General features: G+C 43.0%; 2 protein-coding genes across 4 annotated transcripts in view; both read right to left on the reverse strand.

Annotated features, from left to right (window-relative positions):
* Positions 1-148: 148 nt before the first annotated feature.
* Positions 149-9,513, reverse strand: catip.L (ciliogenesis associated TTC17 interacting protein L homeolog). Of its 2 annotated transcripts, none has more exon segments than NM_001096840.1 (11): positions 149-379; positions 1,528-1,616; positions 1,949-2,025; positions 3,586-3,707; positions 5,168-5,332; positions 7,600-7,686; positions 8,254-8,309; positions 8,535-8,735; positions 8,811-8,861; positions 9,142-9,222; positions 9,461-9,513. In NM_001096840.1, coding segments are annotated over 10 exon segments (1,131 nt in total). In that variant the 5' UTR covers positions 9,209-9,222; positions 9,461-9,513; the 3' UTR covers positions 149-163.
* A 4,619-nt stretch (positions 9,514-14,132) lies between these two features.
* The window catches only part of pnkd.L (PNKD, MBL domain containing L homeolog), a 48,194-nt gene continuing 45,384 nt past the window's right edge, over positions 14,133-16,942 (reverse strand). For both annotated transcript variants that reach the window (XM_018235747.2, XM_018235748.2), the window contains exon 9: positions 14,133-15,446. In XM_018235747.2, the coding sequence (XP_018091236.1) occupies positions 15,273-15,446 (174 nt within the window). In that variant the 3' untranslated portion in view covers positions 14,133-15,272. The remainder of the gene's footprint in view (positions 15,447-16,942) is intronic.

Below are 16,942 nucleotides of genomic sequence, written 5' to 3' on the forward strand. Positions count from 1 at the left end.
CCCAATGAGACTCTGTGGCACTTCTGTTGTCATTAGCATTATACTGTATGACCCTCCTCCCATATGTGACCCTCTTCTTAAAAACCACTTTCTCTTGCTTCACCTTACTAATATAAGCCTAGGATAATAAACTGGCTGACACTGAAGATAGAATTCTTTTTGTTTAATGAGAGACATTACGGAAAGGGCTGGCATGGTGGGAGGACACAAAGGGATCGTTGGGCTCCTGCGTGGAGGAAAATGGCTTGAAATACTCTGCTGCAAAATCCATTATATCATCTGGCTTCCGCAGGAGCAAAAACTGCATGAAGTCCGCCAGGAGCACTTTCACCTCTGGGTGGCGCCTTAGGTAGGTTTCATGGTCAGAAATTAGTTCCTCCTAGAAAAAATGGCAAAGACAGCATTAACTACAATGTTGGCTGAGTGTTAAGTTTATGGAGGGCTGCAGACTGCCCAGCTCTAGTCTTAAGCTGGCCATAGCTGTAAAGATCTTTAAAATATCTTTTCGTTATCATGAGACCACTTTTAAATGTACGATTTGTCCATCAACTAAAAAGACCATTTCAGGCGATAAATGCTAGGAAAACTTGAGGGTAGCTGCCTGCTTGGCCCTGCAAACATAAATTGCAATGGGACTTTTTTTTTTTTTTTTTTACCCTGGCTGATCAATTTTCTGACAGATGTCGGATAAAAAATCGTAAGATTTTTTGTCTATGGGGACCTTTAGTGTACAATGCTCACCCACCACTGCAATTCAAACCAGAAAGGAGGTGTGCTCCTTAGGACCAACCAATAATAAGTTAAAATGTTGATATTTGTAATAAGATACTACTTGGCAATATCTATTAGACAAATATCAATGTGAGTATTTTGTGGTACAGAGGCATGAAATGGTCAGCTAATTTGGTACTAAGAATACAAAAAAGAATGCAAATACTGTAAGGGTTGGGGCAGATGGACAGGTTCGGAGAGATTTAGTCGCCTGGTGACTAATCACCTTCCGCTTGCTTGAATGAAGAATCTACTGCGTTAATGCACTTGCGGTGCTTTGATTTCCGAAGTTTCCTCGTGATGTGACTTCGGAAATCAAAGCGACGCAAGTGCATTAGCGCAGGCGATTCTTCATTCAAGCAATCGGAAGGCAGTTCGGGGAGACTGTCGCCCCGCAGAAGAGGCGATTAGTTGCCAGGTGACTAAATCTGCCAGTCTGCCCCAACCCTTAAGAAAAAAGGGGTATTGCATGATATATTTTTATTTGCACAAATGGCTATTTACTAACCTCTGTATACTGTGTTCAGGTTAGCCATTGGCGCAATAGTTAATATTGTCAACCACCTGGATGGCACAGTTAAGCAGATGTGAAAGGGTGTGGCAGCCCCAATAATTACCTCTATTGCTGATGCTGTCTGTACATGCTGGTGCCATCTGAAGGCAAGACCTTCATTCTCTGTACAGAATGATAACCTTTTCAAGGTGTTCATTGAGATCACTATTAGAATGTCTTTTATACAAAACTATTTTTAATACCTTTCTGTCCAGGAATTCTGAATGCAGCTGAAGGTCCTCTTGCCAAGCCAAAGGCTTCTTTTCAAACACAGGTTTAGGGTCTTTCTCGTCTGTAAAATGCGAGTGATATAAGTGGGAAGGTTATAAAACAGGGCTGATTAGAACCATCATTTAGTAATTTGCAGTCTAGCTTGGCTTAGCTAGACTTGGCACATTGCACCACTTTATAAATACGCCCAATGTGTTCAAATCTCTGCATCTGCTCAGGACACTGCTTTCTGCCATTGGTGGTGAGCTGTTATATAAAGGCAGGAATAGTTACTTTTGGAAAAGTAAGGCGATGTGCGAAAACAATGTCTGCATATGATTATCTTTTGCATACTGCCTTATCTTAAGGAAGTGACCCCTAACATATGTGCTCATAGAAAAGATGATCCCTTACCTGGTTCTGATAAAACTGGCATCTCATTGAGTTTGATGGTCACTGGTGAACCAATCTGAACATGACTAGCCAAATGCCTAAGGAACGAGACAGTTTGTGGTTGTTTTCAGAAAAGATCTGTCTCTTGCATGGGATGAAATGCAAGGTACTTTTTTACTATTGCACAGTCAAAAGAAATCATTGGTAAAAAATTTAATTATTTTATAAAAGGGAGATGGCCTTCCTGTAATTTGAAGCTTTCTGGATAACGTGTTTTCAGATAACTGATCCCATACCTGTACTAAACTTTTTGACCAGGTATGTAAAGTTTTCTAGAACAAAAGGTTGAGCATGATTTAGGGTTACTATAATGCAACTACCTAAATAGTTCTACTGAAAATAACAGGTATAGTTATAGAGGAAATTGACCCTGCAACAGATCTTGCTGTGGGACCCAATAACATACCTCCCAACATTCTGGAAACAAAAAGAGGGACAAAAAAGTTGGCGAGCATATTGTGGCAAATTTTTTTTTACCATGCCTATTTTATGACCACACCGCTAATTACCATGTTCATTTTACAAAATTTGGCAGCTTATGAAAGTTTGAACATATTTCTGTGTTTTTTTTTTCCAGTTATTACAGTTTTGCTAATGAAGGTGAATTGCCCTTAAGGGTCTGGACACACGAGCAGATTTGGGGAGATTAGTTGCCCCAGCGACAAATCTCCTTCTTTGGGGCGTTATTCTCCCCGAATTCCCTTTGCCCTTCGCCGGCTAAAATGAAAATCGCCTGCGGCAATGCACACGCAGCGCTTCGTTTTCCGAAGACGCCCGGGGCAACTAATCTCCCCGAATCCGCTTGTGTGGCCAGACCCTAAAGCTGTGAGTCTAACTTTTCCCAAGGGACCTGTTCTCTTATATTTTTACAATATATTGTTATTTGCTTATCTAGAATTTGTTACAAAAGTATCTTATCTCCTGCTGTGGCTTTTCTGGGCTCTCTGCCAAAAGCCAATTAAGTTAGAAACTTTGTTTCTTTTTCTGGCTGTTCAGTACAGAGAAAACGGGACTTTCCAGTAGAAATAAGGGACTGCAGGTCGAGCTGTCAAAAGAGGTACTGTCCCTCTAAAAACGGACAGTTGAGAGGTGAATAGGCATTACACTGATGAAAAATTCAAGTATGAGTCATATAATTCAGGAAATAGATCCCGTTGATGTTATTCTATAATAAGCATTTCATATAAATAGATAATTTAATGAAAGTGTCAGTCAGTTCATTGGGGATCAGTGGAGTTCGCCCTTTGTTTAACCTTACGTACCTCCCTATCCCACTGCTCTGCGCTCTTATTGCAGCCCATTGTAGTCCATACCAAGAATGAAGTAATACTGCCAAACATGGTGCCCTCCAATACCATGGTGCTGATATGCCTAGCTAGGTGAGATCTACAAACTGTTAAGTAGGTGGAGGTATGTGGGTGCAGTGGGGGTGTGTGATGCAGTGGTTGGGGAGGTGTCGGTCGTCTTCACTGATACAATAAGTTAAAACCCAAGGGAAGGGGTTTAGATCCCCCTTTAAATGAGTGCTAACTAAAGAAAGCACTCATATTCAACCCAACACAGAGGACATAGCATGTGTTCAATGGCCCTAACCTTACCCATCCGACAGAAAGAAGCACTGCCACGTTGTGGGAACCTCTGGAGAATGGATTGTCCTTTCTATGCCAAAAACATCAACCATTTCTTTTCCAATTACTTGAGCCTGTGTTCCTAGTGGTGCCTAATAGGAACATTAATTATTGTAAGCTGCACAGTCAAAATCTCCCTCTTAGTATTATTATTAGTAGTACTGTTAAGTGAAATTTATAAGTACAGCTGTATTGGATTTATTTTCTGTACTAATCCGTTATCTGGAATGTGCCACAGCCAGGAGTGACATAACAGACTATGCACAAATTGTTTTCTCCACTAGTACAAGATGATTGTCTAGCGAATATATATTAAATAAGTGTCCTGCACATCAGAATAGTGCCAAAAAAGGTGATGGGTCTTCCCACAGTGTAACTGGATATTGAAAGTGCTCCATTTTGCATTTAATTATGTATATATTTTAAGGGGAAGTATGCTTCTAAACTTGAAAAAAAAAACATGTAGACCTTCTTTAGCTGAAAAAAAGAACAGACCTGCCATGTTTGGGACATTAGTGGTGAGCACAACTTTTCCTTGTTTGTTATAATTTATACAGGAGCAGTGGCCAGCTCCATGTTGTAGCTCCCACCCTTTCAGCTATAGTCAGGTGATCCCACGATGACTAGTAAAAGGGCAACTAACTTTGGAGTTTTAATTTGAATGCAGCAAGTAAATTGCGGGTAAAACTTAATCCCTTTATGAAATGTATAATGAAGCAATTGAATTATTAATGGATCAAATGCAAGTTGAGTGAAGAAACTGGCCACACGGGGGATGACTGACGAAATTGGCAATCTTAAATATATTGCAATATATGGACAAAGAATCCCTGTTTTGTTTAAAGGCAAAGGCATTTTTTAGTAGCTTAAAGGAGAAGGAAAGGTTAAAACTAAGTAAGACTTATCAGAAAGGTCCATCTAAATATACCAGTAAACCCCCAAAGTAATGTTGCTCTGAGTCCCCTGTCAAAAGAAACACTGCATTTCTTTCCTTCTATTGTGTACACTTGGGCTTCTGTATCAGACTTCCTGCCTTCAGCTTAAACCTCATTGCCCTGGGCAAGAGCATGCTCAGTTTGCTCCTCTCCCCCCACCCCTCCCTTCTCTACTGTAATCTGAGCCCAGAGCAGGGAGAGACTCAGGCAGGAAGTGATGTCACACCACATTAATACTGCAGCTCCTATCCTAAACAAACAGAGAGTTTCTAGAGCTTTTTACTCAGGTATGGTAAAACATTATACAGAATAAATATAGCATTCTAGCTTGCACTATTGCAGCTAATCTATTGCCAATAAAATGCCTCCGTAGCTTTCCTTCTCCTTTAAGGAACAAAATGTTTCAATGTCCTTAATATATTGATAATGGGTTGAGTGCAGAGGACCTCTTGTATTTGTCTATGTTTGGGACATAGTCCTATGTAATACAAAAATTACGTCTGGCAACAAAGGGATAAACCAGGCCTGGACAGAGCGGGAGAAGGCTGTATGTTAAGGAAGGAAAGGACCACATGCACAGGTCAGAAGGCTTACATTACAGGTACAGTGAGACTCACGTAAGTTGATGTGCACAAATTTCCCTCTTCATCAAATGCCAGGAACTTTAGTGGGTCCTTTATTTTCCTCCTGGCCAAAATGCGCATTATTAACAGATTGGCAGCTTCTGAAATAAGCCCAGACAGCAAGCTTGTTGAATGCGATGATGTTTCACGGTGTAATTTCTGGGGGAGACAATGCTAATATAGTGTTTGCAAAACAAAGCATATCTATTTATTCATTATATGTATTTTCTAGTATAACGACACAGCACATAGCCTCTAGAGAGATACCATCAAACTGTAAGCATAGGTATTCCTCTATATCAGGGCTGTCCAACTGGTGGCCCGCGGGCTGACTCCCCCCCTTCTGTGGCCCCCCATATGCTGTCTTTTTACCATATGTAAACTTTAAAAGGTATCACTACAGAGATTAATTGGCCCCTGCATTTAGACCTCAAATTCAAACTAATCCCCTGTATTGTTCACACCTGTGATCCCCCTGCATTGTTCACACTTGTGACACCTCTATTGTTTATATCCTAAAGGCCTGTACTGTTCACACCTGAGATCCAGACTGAAACTGCCCACATTGTTCACCTGTTCACACTTTATACAATATGCTAATGGGGTACCAGCACTGTGTCACTGTATGTAGTACATATTTGAATTGTCTCCTGCTCTGTTCTGCCTTCCATCCCTGTGTGTGCCATTCTCTGCTTGCCCAGTGCTGCTTGTGTGTGCCATTCTCTGCTTGCTCAGTCCTGCTTGTGTGTGCCATTCTCTGCTTGCCCAGTGCTGCTTGTGCGTGCCATTCTCTGCTTGCTCAGTCCTGCTTGTGTGTGCCATTCTCTGCTTGCCCAGTGCTGCTTGTGCGTGCCATTCTCTGCTTGCCCAGTGCTGCTAGTGCGTGCCATTCTCTGCTTGCCCAGTGCTGCTTGTGTGTGCCATTCTCTGCTTACCCAGTGCTGCTTGGGTGTACCATTCTCTGCTTGCCCAGTGCTACTTGTGTGTGCCAGTCTCTGCTTGCCCAGTGCTGCTTGGGTGTGCCATTCTCTGCTTGCGCAGTGCTGCCTGTGTGTGCCATTCTCTGCTTGCGCAGTGCTACTTGTGTGTGCCATTCTCTGCTTGCCCAGTGCTACTTGTGTGTGCCATTCTCTGCTTGCCCAGTGCTGCTTGGGTGTGCCATTCTCTGCTTGCCCAGTGCTGCCTGTGTGTGCCATTCTCTGCTTGCGCAGTGCTGCTTGTGTGTGCCATTCTCTGCTTGCGCAGTGCTGCTAGTGTGTGCCATTCTCTGCTTGCCCAGTGCTGCTAGTGTGTGCCATTCTTTGCTTGCCCAGTGCTGCTTGTGTGTGCCATTCTCTGCTTGCCCTATGCTACCTGTGGAATGTAAGCCTGTTAGGGGTTTGTTCTTGGGGTTTGTTAGTATTTTCAAATTGTTGTTAAGGGCCCCTAAGTCATTCTCTGCTTGCCCAGTGCTGCTAGTGCGTGCCATTCTCTGCTTGCCCAGTGCTGCTTGTGTGTGCCATTCTCTGCTTACTCAGTGCTGCTTGTGTGTGCCATTCTCTGCTTGCCCAGTGCTACTTGTGTGTGCCATTCTCTGCTTGCCCAGTGCTGCTTGTGTGTGCCATTCTCTGCTTGCCCTATGCTACCTGTGGAATGTAAGCCTGTTAGGGGTTTGTTCTTGGGGTTTGTTAGTATTTTCAAATTGTTGTTAAGGGCCCCTAAGATGCTTAATCATGTGTTGGGGGGTTGTTGTATTATCCACAGGAGAGGATGAGGCATATGGATTTAAGGGTATGTTTTAACATGACTTAAATTTTTCACTTATGAGGGATTTCCCTGCAGTGAGCACCAACCATTTGGTTTTTTGTGAGCTACCACTGTTATTGTGGATATGATCTTAAAAGTTCTTGTGGTAACATGGGTGTGGTTTCAGTGGGTGTGGTTTAAAAGGGGAAGTGGCCAACACTGACTTCAATTATTGGCCCTCCACCACATAGGCCAGTAAAACTTTGGCCCTCAGTACCTAAATTTTCTTAGTCTGTGCATAGACGCAGTGCCAGGCCAACTTGGCCGGCTAACTCGCCCCTCCCACCCACTGTGTACACACACACACACACACACACACACACACACACACACACACACACACACACACACACACACACACACACACACTGACGACACAGTGGTGTGGGGTAAATCAGTAGAGGGCGGTGGGGGACAATGGGCCCAGACTAGGGGTAGGTGACAGAAGAGGACGTTCCCAGCTCCCCCTACTGTTGCACCCTAGGCATGTGCCTCTTCCGACTACCCCAAGTTCCAGACCTGCATAAGTATGCCAAGAAACTATGCCAACATAGAAATTCTCCTTTATAAAGAACACTTTAGATATAACATTTAAGTAGAAATGACAGTATATGCAACAGGATAAAATGCAATTACTGTACCTCTCCCTCTGTAATGATCCTGTTAATAACAAGCTTGTCCCCTTGCCTCACTATTTGGGTCTTCTTATCCAGAGAGTGTCCTTTGAGCTGTAAATTCAGGCACAAAGGAGATAAGAATGGATAAAGGTATCTTTCAAGTTATATAACCTGCTACGGAAATGACGTGAATAATTAATATTAGAGGCAATTTGCTTCCATCCTCCTACAGGGGTGAAAAAGAGTTGGATACAATCTTCCGTGACCTCTTAATTTGGGCCACGGTATATAACAAAGTCTCTTTGTGTTAGTTATGAATCAGCTCAGATAGATCAGAATAGAAACACAAGTTATCTATGTTCCACAGAAGGAATACAATGCAACTTGAGGTTAAAAACGGCAGATGCCTTATCCAGGAAGACACAAAATACAGCCCTTGTGTGACAAGATACAATGCCCACTATTTAGTGGGCTGGGGCAAGCTGTTTGGGCCTCTGTGTACTTGAAATGCCAAGGCCTATTTTGAATCTCAGTCTGGACCTGACTACATTCAGGAGCAGTTATACAAATGTGCTGCAAGACTTTCCCACAAATTGTTACTGTGATAAATTTCCAACAGCCGGTAGGGAGGAGAGCAGCCGCAGGGGACACATGGCAATAGAATAATACTTGTGGTACCTTTACATACTCATGCACGTGCTGCTCCAGAGTTTCAAGTTTGTATGAGATGTGACCTGAAAGAATACAAGGAAAATGTCTATTATAGTCACTGCCTCAGAAGCACACACTTTAATGTAATGACTTTTAGTGGGTAAAAACACTAAAAATCATTAACCCCCTTACAACCTCCTCTCTGCTTATCAACAGGTAAGGCCCTAAAGAAATCCCTTGCCGGAGGCGCTAGAGGATATGTACCCCCTCCCCATTTCATCCCAAGTAGACTTAACAAAAATCCATACCAATAATGGAGGTGCCACACGGTACTCCATCGATGGTGCCCTGGCTGGCTGCATGTACAAGGAAACACTTCTCTTCTTCCAGTCCATCCAGTTGATAGTACGCTGGCTGCACACTGACTGCAAAGTTGCCTAGTTCTACCCCAGAAACGGACACAGTCGCTAAAGAGTCAGTGAACAGGCAGAGATTCAGCTCCTCCAGCCCTGTTGGGGTGGATACAACACCTTAGCATGGCCCTACACACTATTTTTTATAGACAGGAAAGGGAAGTGACTTACCAACACTGCACAGGAATTCTAGTGCTTCGGAGCTTGCACTCATAGCCGAGGCTTAGAATAAAGCAGATACAGGTATGTTGGTTAGTTTTCCATTTGCACTCAATCAGGGCAAAGTCTGTGTGGCTTGCATCAGGGTGGCAACCATTAAACCCAATGACAGGCAACAAGCCCACGTTTGACTGACTTTCAACAGCAGTGAATATGGCACGTGTGCCATGAGCTTTAAATCTACTTTTCCAATATGATTGTGCTGTTAAAGGGGAACAGTCTCCACCCAAAAACTTCTTTTTCATAATAGAAGAAAATGGAACTTAATAATAATATCACTCACCCACATCAGGTACAACTTCCTGTTCATTTTCAGCAGGGGATTTTCCCTGTGCATTTTCTGGTTCCATGGCTTGCATCAGTCCTGAAGTAAAATGATCAAAAAAATACCTTATAATATCATTTTTGTTGAAGAGAAAATACAACTCACGATTTTTCTGCCCTTAAAAAAAAAGGTAAATGGCAGAGGTGTGTTACAACCTTCCCAGAGAGGCTCTGCAGCAGTTATTCCCTAAATGAGAGTTCTAGTTCAGCAACAGCTGGAGTCTAATGGCAGAACGTATTATAACGTTTGTTTGTGGGGGCTGTATGTGTATAGTTACCCTTAAACTATGATAGGATTCTGCAGGAGCCGCTGCTCTACACTGACAGGGCCTACACCTCGTTTACAGTAGGGCAAAGCGTCTCCATAGTAACAGCCTGACGAGCAAGCTAGCAACATAGCCAGATACCACCTAGAGGGGTTGATGTGTATTGCAACTCATGTGATGGCGCGCTGCCTATTATTCCACCGTCTCCTAGCAACCACTTTCATACATCTCTTCCCCTGTCACAGAAGTGTTAGCCCCAAGATGCCAATCCACATGCTCTGAGTTCTATTCCCATGGGAGCGGGTGGCGGCTAATCAATCTGGGTTTCTGTGGGTATTTATAGTGCAAAGAATAAAGACATGAACAGTGTATTGCAGATTCAGGCATTTAGAGTTTTCTTGGTGTGTGTGTCTGTCGCTGAGGGTGATACTGTGGGTCATGGCCCCCCCTTCAGGTTGTCTTTGTTTATACACAACAGTCTCTGGCGGACCCCAGTAGTTACACCATTGTCTGAACGTTGTCCAGGCTCCAGCTCATGGGCGTCCGCTAATAGGGGCAAGGGGGGGGGAGGGGCAGTGCTGAATGTCAGGCGGGATGCAATGATTTACAAAACGCAGACCGAGTTAGTCGTAAGTTAAAATGAAGATAGTGCCAAGTAGTTTAATGGACAGGAGAGCGAAGCAGCAGCAGCAGGAGAAAGACAAGACAGCTGGAAACTCAGACAGCTTTGTCCCTCCCCAATTCCTTTATCACTGCAGTCCTCTTGTAGCTGCAACTCGTGTGGGTATTCGGCATGCGGGACAGACTGAAAGGCACTATTTGTTTATGTTACAGACTAGATAAGGCTATGGAGCTCCCTGTTAGTGTCTGTTTGATTTAATGGTCTGCTGTTTTACTGGCTTCTGTCAAACGTGTGTCTGTGATTTGTATTTCTGTGTGTGTGTTAGAGTATCCCTGTGTGTGTGTGTGACTGTGTTTGTGCCTTAGTATGTGTCCGGACTGAGAAATTAAATAGGCCCTGGCATTTCAGGTACACAGAGGCCCAATCAGCTCTCCACCAGCCCACTTGATACCGACTTTCTATGGCACCTTATAGCAGCCCCTCTGGCATTTGCCAGAACCCACAGATTTCCAGTCTGGGCCTGTGTGTATGTCTCCGTTTGTGTGTGTGACTGTATCTGTGTGTGTCCCTGAGTCTGTGTGTGTGTCTGAGTCTGTGTGCCTGAGTGTGTCCCTGAATCTGTGTGTGTGTCTGACTGAGTCTGTCTGTGTGACTATGTGTGTGTGACTGTGTGTGTGTGCCTGAGTCTGTGTGACTGTGTGTGTGTGCCTGAGTCTGTGCCTGTGTGTGCATGAGTAGTATGCCATGCATACAATAAGCTTCAAGAAGGGGTTGGATCAATTTGTACTATGTTCTATCTTCCATAACCCTGTATTCCCTCCCTTGCTAAAAAGCCATATTATAGAAAATTGTAGATTCTGAAGTGATTTGTGCGATTCCTTTGCCTCCTTGCCCCCCCCCAGAACATTTTCTGCAGACACCCATGCTCCGGCACATTTATATCTGAACTTAATAATGAGGCAAAATTATGTTTTCATCCCACGTTCTTTATTTTTGAGGCAGTGCAGCGTTTTATTTGCTTTAGTAGCCACCGAGTGACACTTCCTAGAGCATCTGTAATCCACAAAATTCCCCAAATCTTTCTCAGCATATCTTTTCTCAGTTTCATGTTATTTGTGTCCAGGCGCATAAATATAAATCTGCATTTATCAGTAGCTTACCATTAGAAATGACACTTTTATTGTATTGCCACAATAAAATATAGATTGCAAATCACTACCTTCATGCAAGGAAAATTTAACTTTAGTTCCCTCTCAGCCCTGCCAAACTGCTGGCTGCCCACCCACAGGGCCAGGGGCAGATTCCACAGATTCACGCACCCCCCCCCCGGCCGCATGATCCTAGCACGCAACTCCTCCTCCGTGCGTGCAAGCAAGCATGTTCTCAAGGAGCTTTGAGTCCCCAGTGCTCCTTTGGAAAATGCAGCCCCTAAAATTTTGCCACCCTAGGCACGGGCCTTTGTGGCCTCACCACAAATCCGGGCCTGAACAGGGCTGTATTTACCATATTATAGAAAGAAAAAGAAAATTCCCTAACCCAGATACTGGGCGTTAAAGTGGAGCTAAGGGACCTTTATTATTGGGGTATGTGCAGTAAAGCAGGGCCTTCCAAGCCTGCAAAGGGATTCTGACACAATTTTTATGGTTTAATTTTTATTTCTAAACTACACTGTTTACACTGCAAATAATTCACTGTACCATATAAAATTTTATCCCTGAACCAGCAAGTGTATTTTTTTAAATTTATAATATTGGTGTGTACACAGCCATCTCAGGTCATTTTGCCTGTTCATGTGCTTTCAGAAAGAGCCAGCACTTTAGGATGGAACTGCTTTCTGGCAGGCTGTTGTTTCTCCTACTCAATGTAACTGAATGTGTTGCAGTGGGACCTGGATTTTACTATTGAGTGCTGTCACCTACCTATCTACCAGGGAGCTGTCATCTTGTGTTAGGGAACTGCTATCTGATTACCTTCCCATTGTTCTGTCTTAGGCTGCTGGGGGGAAAGGGAGGGGGTGATATCACTCCAACTTGCAGTACAGCAGTAAAGAGTGACTGAAGTTTATCAGAGCACAAGTCACATGACTGGGGTAGCTGGGAAACTGACAATATGTCTAGCCCCATGTCAGATTTCAAAATTAAATATAAAAAAAAAAATCTGCTTGCTCTTTTGAGAAACGGATTTAAGTGCAGAAGTCTGCTGGAGCATCACTATTAACTGATTTGTTTTGAAAAAAACATGTTTTCTCATGACCGTATCCCATTACGAAAAAAAAGCTTTGCAGCTGGGCAATTTTAAGAACGGGGACATTATCAAGAACAAAAGGTTTCCCAGAAGACATCAGAATAGATGGCACTGAGCATTTGATTTAGGGACAGTCTGCAGTTATGGGAATGAATATTTATACACTGCAGGTTTCTTCCTGTACATTCCCAGTTGAGTCCCACAGGACAAGAACAGGAACTAGCAGAAGCGCAAGGAGAGATTTGTTTTCTGGAACTCATCTCAAGAGTTATAGCCTTGCATCCAGAACTTTATAGTGCCTTTTCAGCAAAATATTGTCATTTGCGCTTTGGGATGGTTTTTTGCAAGTCAGCAGTAATCTAGAGAGCATTGCACTCTCAACTTTTGGATAATGAATACTGATATAAAGATTAGTGATGTGCAGGTCAGGAAAAACTCCACCACAAAACCTAAACCCCCACCTGACCCAATCCAACACAATGTTGCAACCTTAAGACCTGCACCCAACCCATACCCTCTTCTTCTTGGTCCGTACACTACTTATGTGCACGTGTCTTTTCCAAGACTGTTGACCCTCCAGTGGTCAGCCTGCGGCCCACCTTGGGTTTTGGGTCAACCCACACATCACTAAATCAGATGGAGCTTGGCTTCAGCTCAGCAATGCCACCAAGCTGTCACTCTGTGTCAGTTCACTTACTGTACATATCACTGGGTGCTAGTGAGCGACACCTTATCTCAGAGGTCATCAGACCTTTTGGACTCAAGCCCCCATTTGTAGTTCAACATTTTGTTGGGCCTGTTTCTCTATAAAAACTTGACAGTAACAGCAACTGCTCTTTAGCTTCACATATCCAAGACAGTAAATAAGAAGTCATCCCCTTAACTGCCATCAGACTTGCCCCTACCCTGGGCCACTGCTTTTTGTTCCCCAAGTGGGGCCTACCCACACTCTGTACTACAGTACAAAGATTTCTCTGTACAGCCATCATTAATGTTTAGTGGGTGTTTCAGCTAAGCACAGATGCAGGCAAGGAGCATGGCGGAACTGGGAGAGAAGAAAAGCAGGTGTCATTCTGCTTGTGCAAATGCATGTTACCTAGTTGCTTTCTGCATGGAATTTAGGTTATTACTTATAATAATAGTGGTTTTGGGCCACTAGATGGAGCTCTAGGACTGGAGACTTTTTCTCGGTCACCCCCCCCCCCCCACCCCATTGCTGATTCCCTTGGGATCAACCTCTTATTTAAGTGGGAACTATCGCAAAAATGAAAATTTCTAAATACAATCAGATACAAATTCTGTACAGTTTCTGAAATAATCAAGTTTAACTTCAATATCCCTCTCAGCATCTGTTTCTCTTCATTCTGTCTTCATGCAGGAGTTGGCCCATTCCTATTTTTTCACATCATATGGGTTGCTAAATCTATTTTAGCCATTTGAGTTAAAGAAAGCAGTGTAGCAGAGCAGGATATCTCCTTACTTTGCACAAACAGAAGCTGCAGATCCAGTATAAGGGTAGCAATTAATATGGCAGCACCACTATATTCTTGGTAAACAGTCCATGTCTGGTAGGTACTTAAAGAGATACTGACACCAGAAATTTAACCTTTTTTTACATCTACCATAAAATTTACTTTGCATGCTTCTTATAATTTTTCCATAAAGTATTTGCCCAATGCTTTTACATTACCTGTGATGGCCTATGAGGGCATGCTGGCACAATACATGGATTTCCAGTGTGGCAAATCAAAATGTACCCATTTAACTCAATACTGTATTTATCTCAGCAGACACCAGACAAACAGGCAAGAGAGCAGCTCTGCACACACTAGTGTTTTATTACATATCTGTTGCCACTTCTAACAGTCTCACATATACAAAAATAAGGGATTTTAATTAATACCATTGATTTTTTTTCCCAGTCCATAAGCACACACTCCTCTTGGGACGTGCCCCTCTATTTGCCACTCGTTAATACTGAGTGACACAGAGGCATTTACCTTCCCTGATTTAGTTGTCATGTGACTATAATTACATGAAAGTGGACAGAACCTGTAGTTCTGAGAACATACACACAGATGTTTTTATACCCATATCAAAACACAGAAAACAAAAGCTATAACAAAATCATATATACAATTCTCATTTAAATGGCAAAATCTATAGGAAATCAAACAATTTTCTTAGCTCAACCAATGTAGAGCATCAACTCAAACAACTGAGGTATGGATCTTGGATCAGCTCTCTTTCTCACAAAATAAATCTCAGTAATTAAAAAAAAATCCTCTTGTGACCATGAGCCCTGGAGGGGGATGTAAGTGGATTGTCTGAACTTCTGAGATATATTAACCAGTTATTTTCAGGGGGTGCAGGTTGTATCATGGGCAACATGCTTTGTATAACAGCCTGGCAACATTCAGTGGGCACTGCCAATCTGTACATCAGTCTCCCAGAACTCTGCTCTCCAGTGGCTGAGCCCAAAGTAGTGTTTTATTTCCCCCCATTTCCTGTTTCATAAAGTTTGTTTTGTAATATACTTCTCTGTTCTTAAATCCAGCATGAGATACAATCCAAGAATATAGACATGGCACCAGGGGGGGGGGCAGAGGTTGGCATCAGAAGGACATCACCCTGTTTCACCAATAGCAGACTATTTAGTCTACATTTCTAAAGGCTAAATGTGCAAAACACTTTCCATTTACCCAAAATAAACAGTAAATGTGATACAGATGTGAATCTCCCTGTGGGGGAAGGTCCAAAACAAGTTGCTGAAACCAGCTTTGCCATTGAGCAGCACTAAAAAGTAATGGGTGTTGAGGATCCTCTTTGCTTTTGTATGAACCCAAATATGGAAGTAAAGCTGCTTGGATATCTAATGTAGTTGATTCACTATAATTATTATTATTATTGTGTTGATACTAACACACACAACAGTTCTCTCATAGTGAGCCTGAAGGTCTATCTCTCTTTGAAAAGGTCCTTTCTCTTGCGAACCTCTTCCAGGACCCTGGCACGAAAGTGATTCCAATCTTCATTGGCTCCTCGCTGGAGGTCTAAAGCTTGGTGCAGGTCTCTGCAGTGGGTGCGCAGGAAAGGGTTATACTCCTTTTCTTCTCCAATGGTGGACGGGCACTACAAAGAGAACAGGCGGGTCACAAAATGTAAAAGTAACAGGTTAACCATGAAGCATTGCTAGGCAGTTGTTGTGGACTACAGGTTCCACGCATTCCTGATAATACAAAGGATACTGGGAATTTGGTACACAAACAAAATCATAATACTTATCCAAAGTACAAAACGTAGCAAACGTTAGAGCAGGGGTCAGCAACCTTTACTATCAAAAGAGCCATTTTGCCCCCTCTTCCACTAAAGAAGAATAGTCTAGAGCCGCAAAACATAACACAGCTTATAAACTTTTAAAAGTTTTAACCTTTTTTTAATTGTAACTGTTACAACAACAGAATACAACAAACAGAAGTGCGGTGTGCATGTGTAGGCCTACTTTGAAATAAATTAAACACTGAATAGCGCTATTATATTAGCGTTCTCATCTGTTTAATGTGACGTCTGTTTCTGAAGCTCTATGCTGATCTACCCTCTCTTGTCTTGAGTGTGTGACCGCGTTAAGGACCATGATAAATCATATTGCTGTGGCTCAGTCTTGCCTGTCACTCCTGGGACGTCTATACAGCCTTCGTACCTTCCTGAGTGTGCGACCGTGGTAAGCTACCGGATATACTCGAGTATAAGCCGTCCCGAGTATAAGCCGAGGTACCTAATTTTACCTCCAAAAACTGGGAAAGCTTATTGACTCGAGTATAAGCCTAGGGTGAGAAATGCAGCAGCTTCTGGTAAGTTTCAATGAAAAAATTTAGGGTTTCTGCTCCCATTGGAGGTGCCAGCGTCTCGTTTTTGGATGCCGGCGACCATTCTTGGACGCCGGCAAATATTCTTGGAGACTATTCTTGGACACCGGCGACTATTCTTAGAGTGACCGTTTTTGCACTTGACCCAAGTATAAGCCGAGGTAGAGTTTTTCAGCATATTTTGGGGGCTGAAAAACTCGGCTTATACTCGAGTATATACGGTAACCGTTAGCTTAGCGTGGTCTCACACTCAAGAAGCCGCCAGCAAGTGCTGTATAGATGACGTGACAGGCAAAGCTGCAAGACTGAGCCGCAGCAAGCAAGATGAAGAGCCACGGGTTGCCTACCCCTGCATTAGAGGCACCTTAGTTCTCCGTGATCTTTTTGAATACATTTGTAATTTTTACATGTGTAATACTACCAACTGTTTAAATTGTTACACAGGATACTGGGAGTTGTAGTTCCAACATCCAGAGAGCCACAAGCTGCATATACCCATTATAACAATGAAGAATGGGCAGGATGTAGGTTGGATACTATTGTGCTTAAGGTTAAAATAAAAATGCAGGGTACAGATGTATCTTCTAAAGGAAACGAAACCTAAAATACAGGCAAATCTCATATGGAAGAGCATTTTATAAGATTCTAGCATGTTGCTGGCCCTTTAAGCCATAGAATGGCTTGTTGTTAGGGACACAGCAGGACTTGCTTTATGGTGCTGGCATTATTGCTAGTGAAAAGACAGTGTACAAAAGCTGCTTG

Source organism: Xenopus laevis, chromosome 9_10L (genome assembly GCF_017654675.1).
Source record: "Xenopus laevis strain J_2021 chromosome 9_10L, Xenopus_laevis_v10.1, whole genome shotgun sequence".
Classification (NCBI taxonomy): domain Eukaryota; kingdom Metazoa; phylum Chordata; class Amphibia; order Anura; family Pipidae; genus Xenopus; species Xenopus laevis.

Coding starts and splice junctions, on each gene's coding strand:
- catip.L (XM_041575779.1), bottom strand. CDS start 9,217: ATGCAAGCCATGGAACCAGAAAATGCACAGGGAAAATCCCCTGCTGAA. Junction 8,862..9,141: donor GGAAGTTGTACCTGATGTGG/GTGAGTGATATT, acceptor CTTTATTCTAAG/CCTCGGCTATGAGTGCAAGC. Junction 8,736..8,810: donor AGAATTCCTGTGCAGTGTTG/GTAAGTCACTTC, acceptor CCACCCCAACAG/GGCTGGAGGAGCTGAATCTC.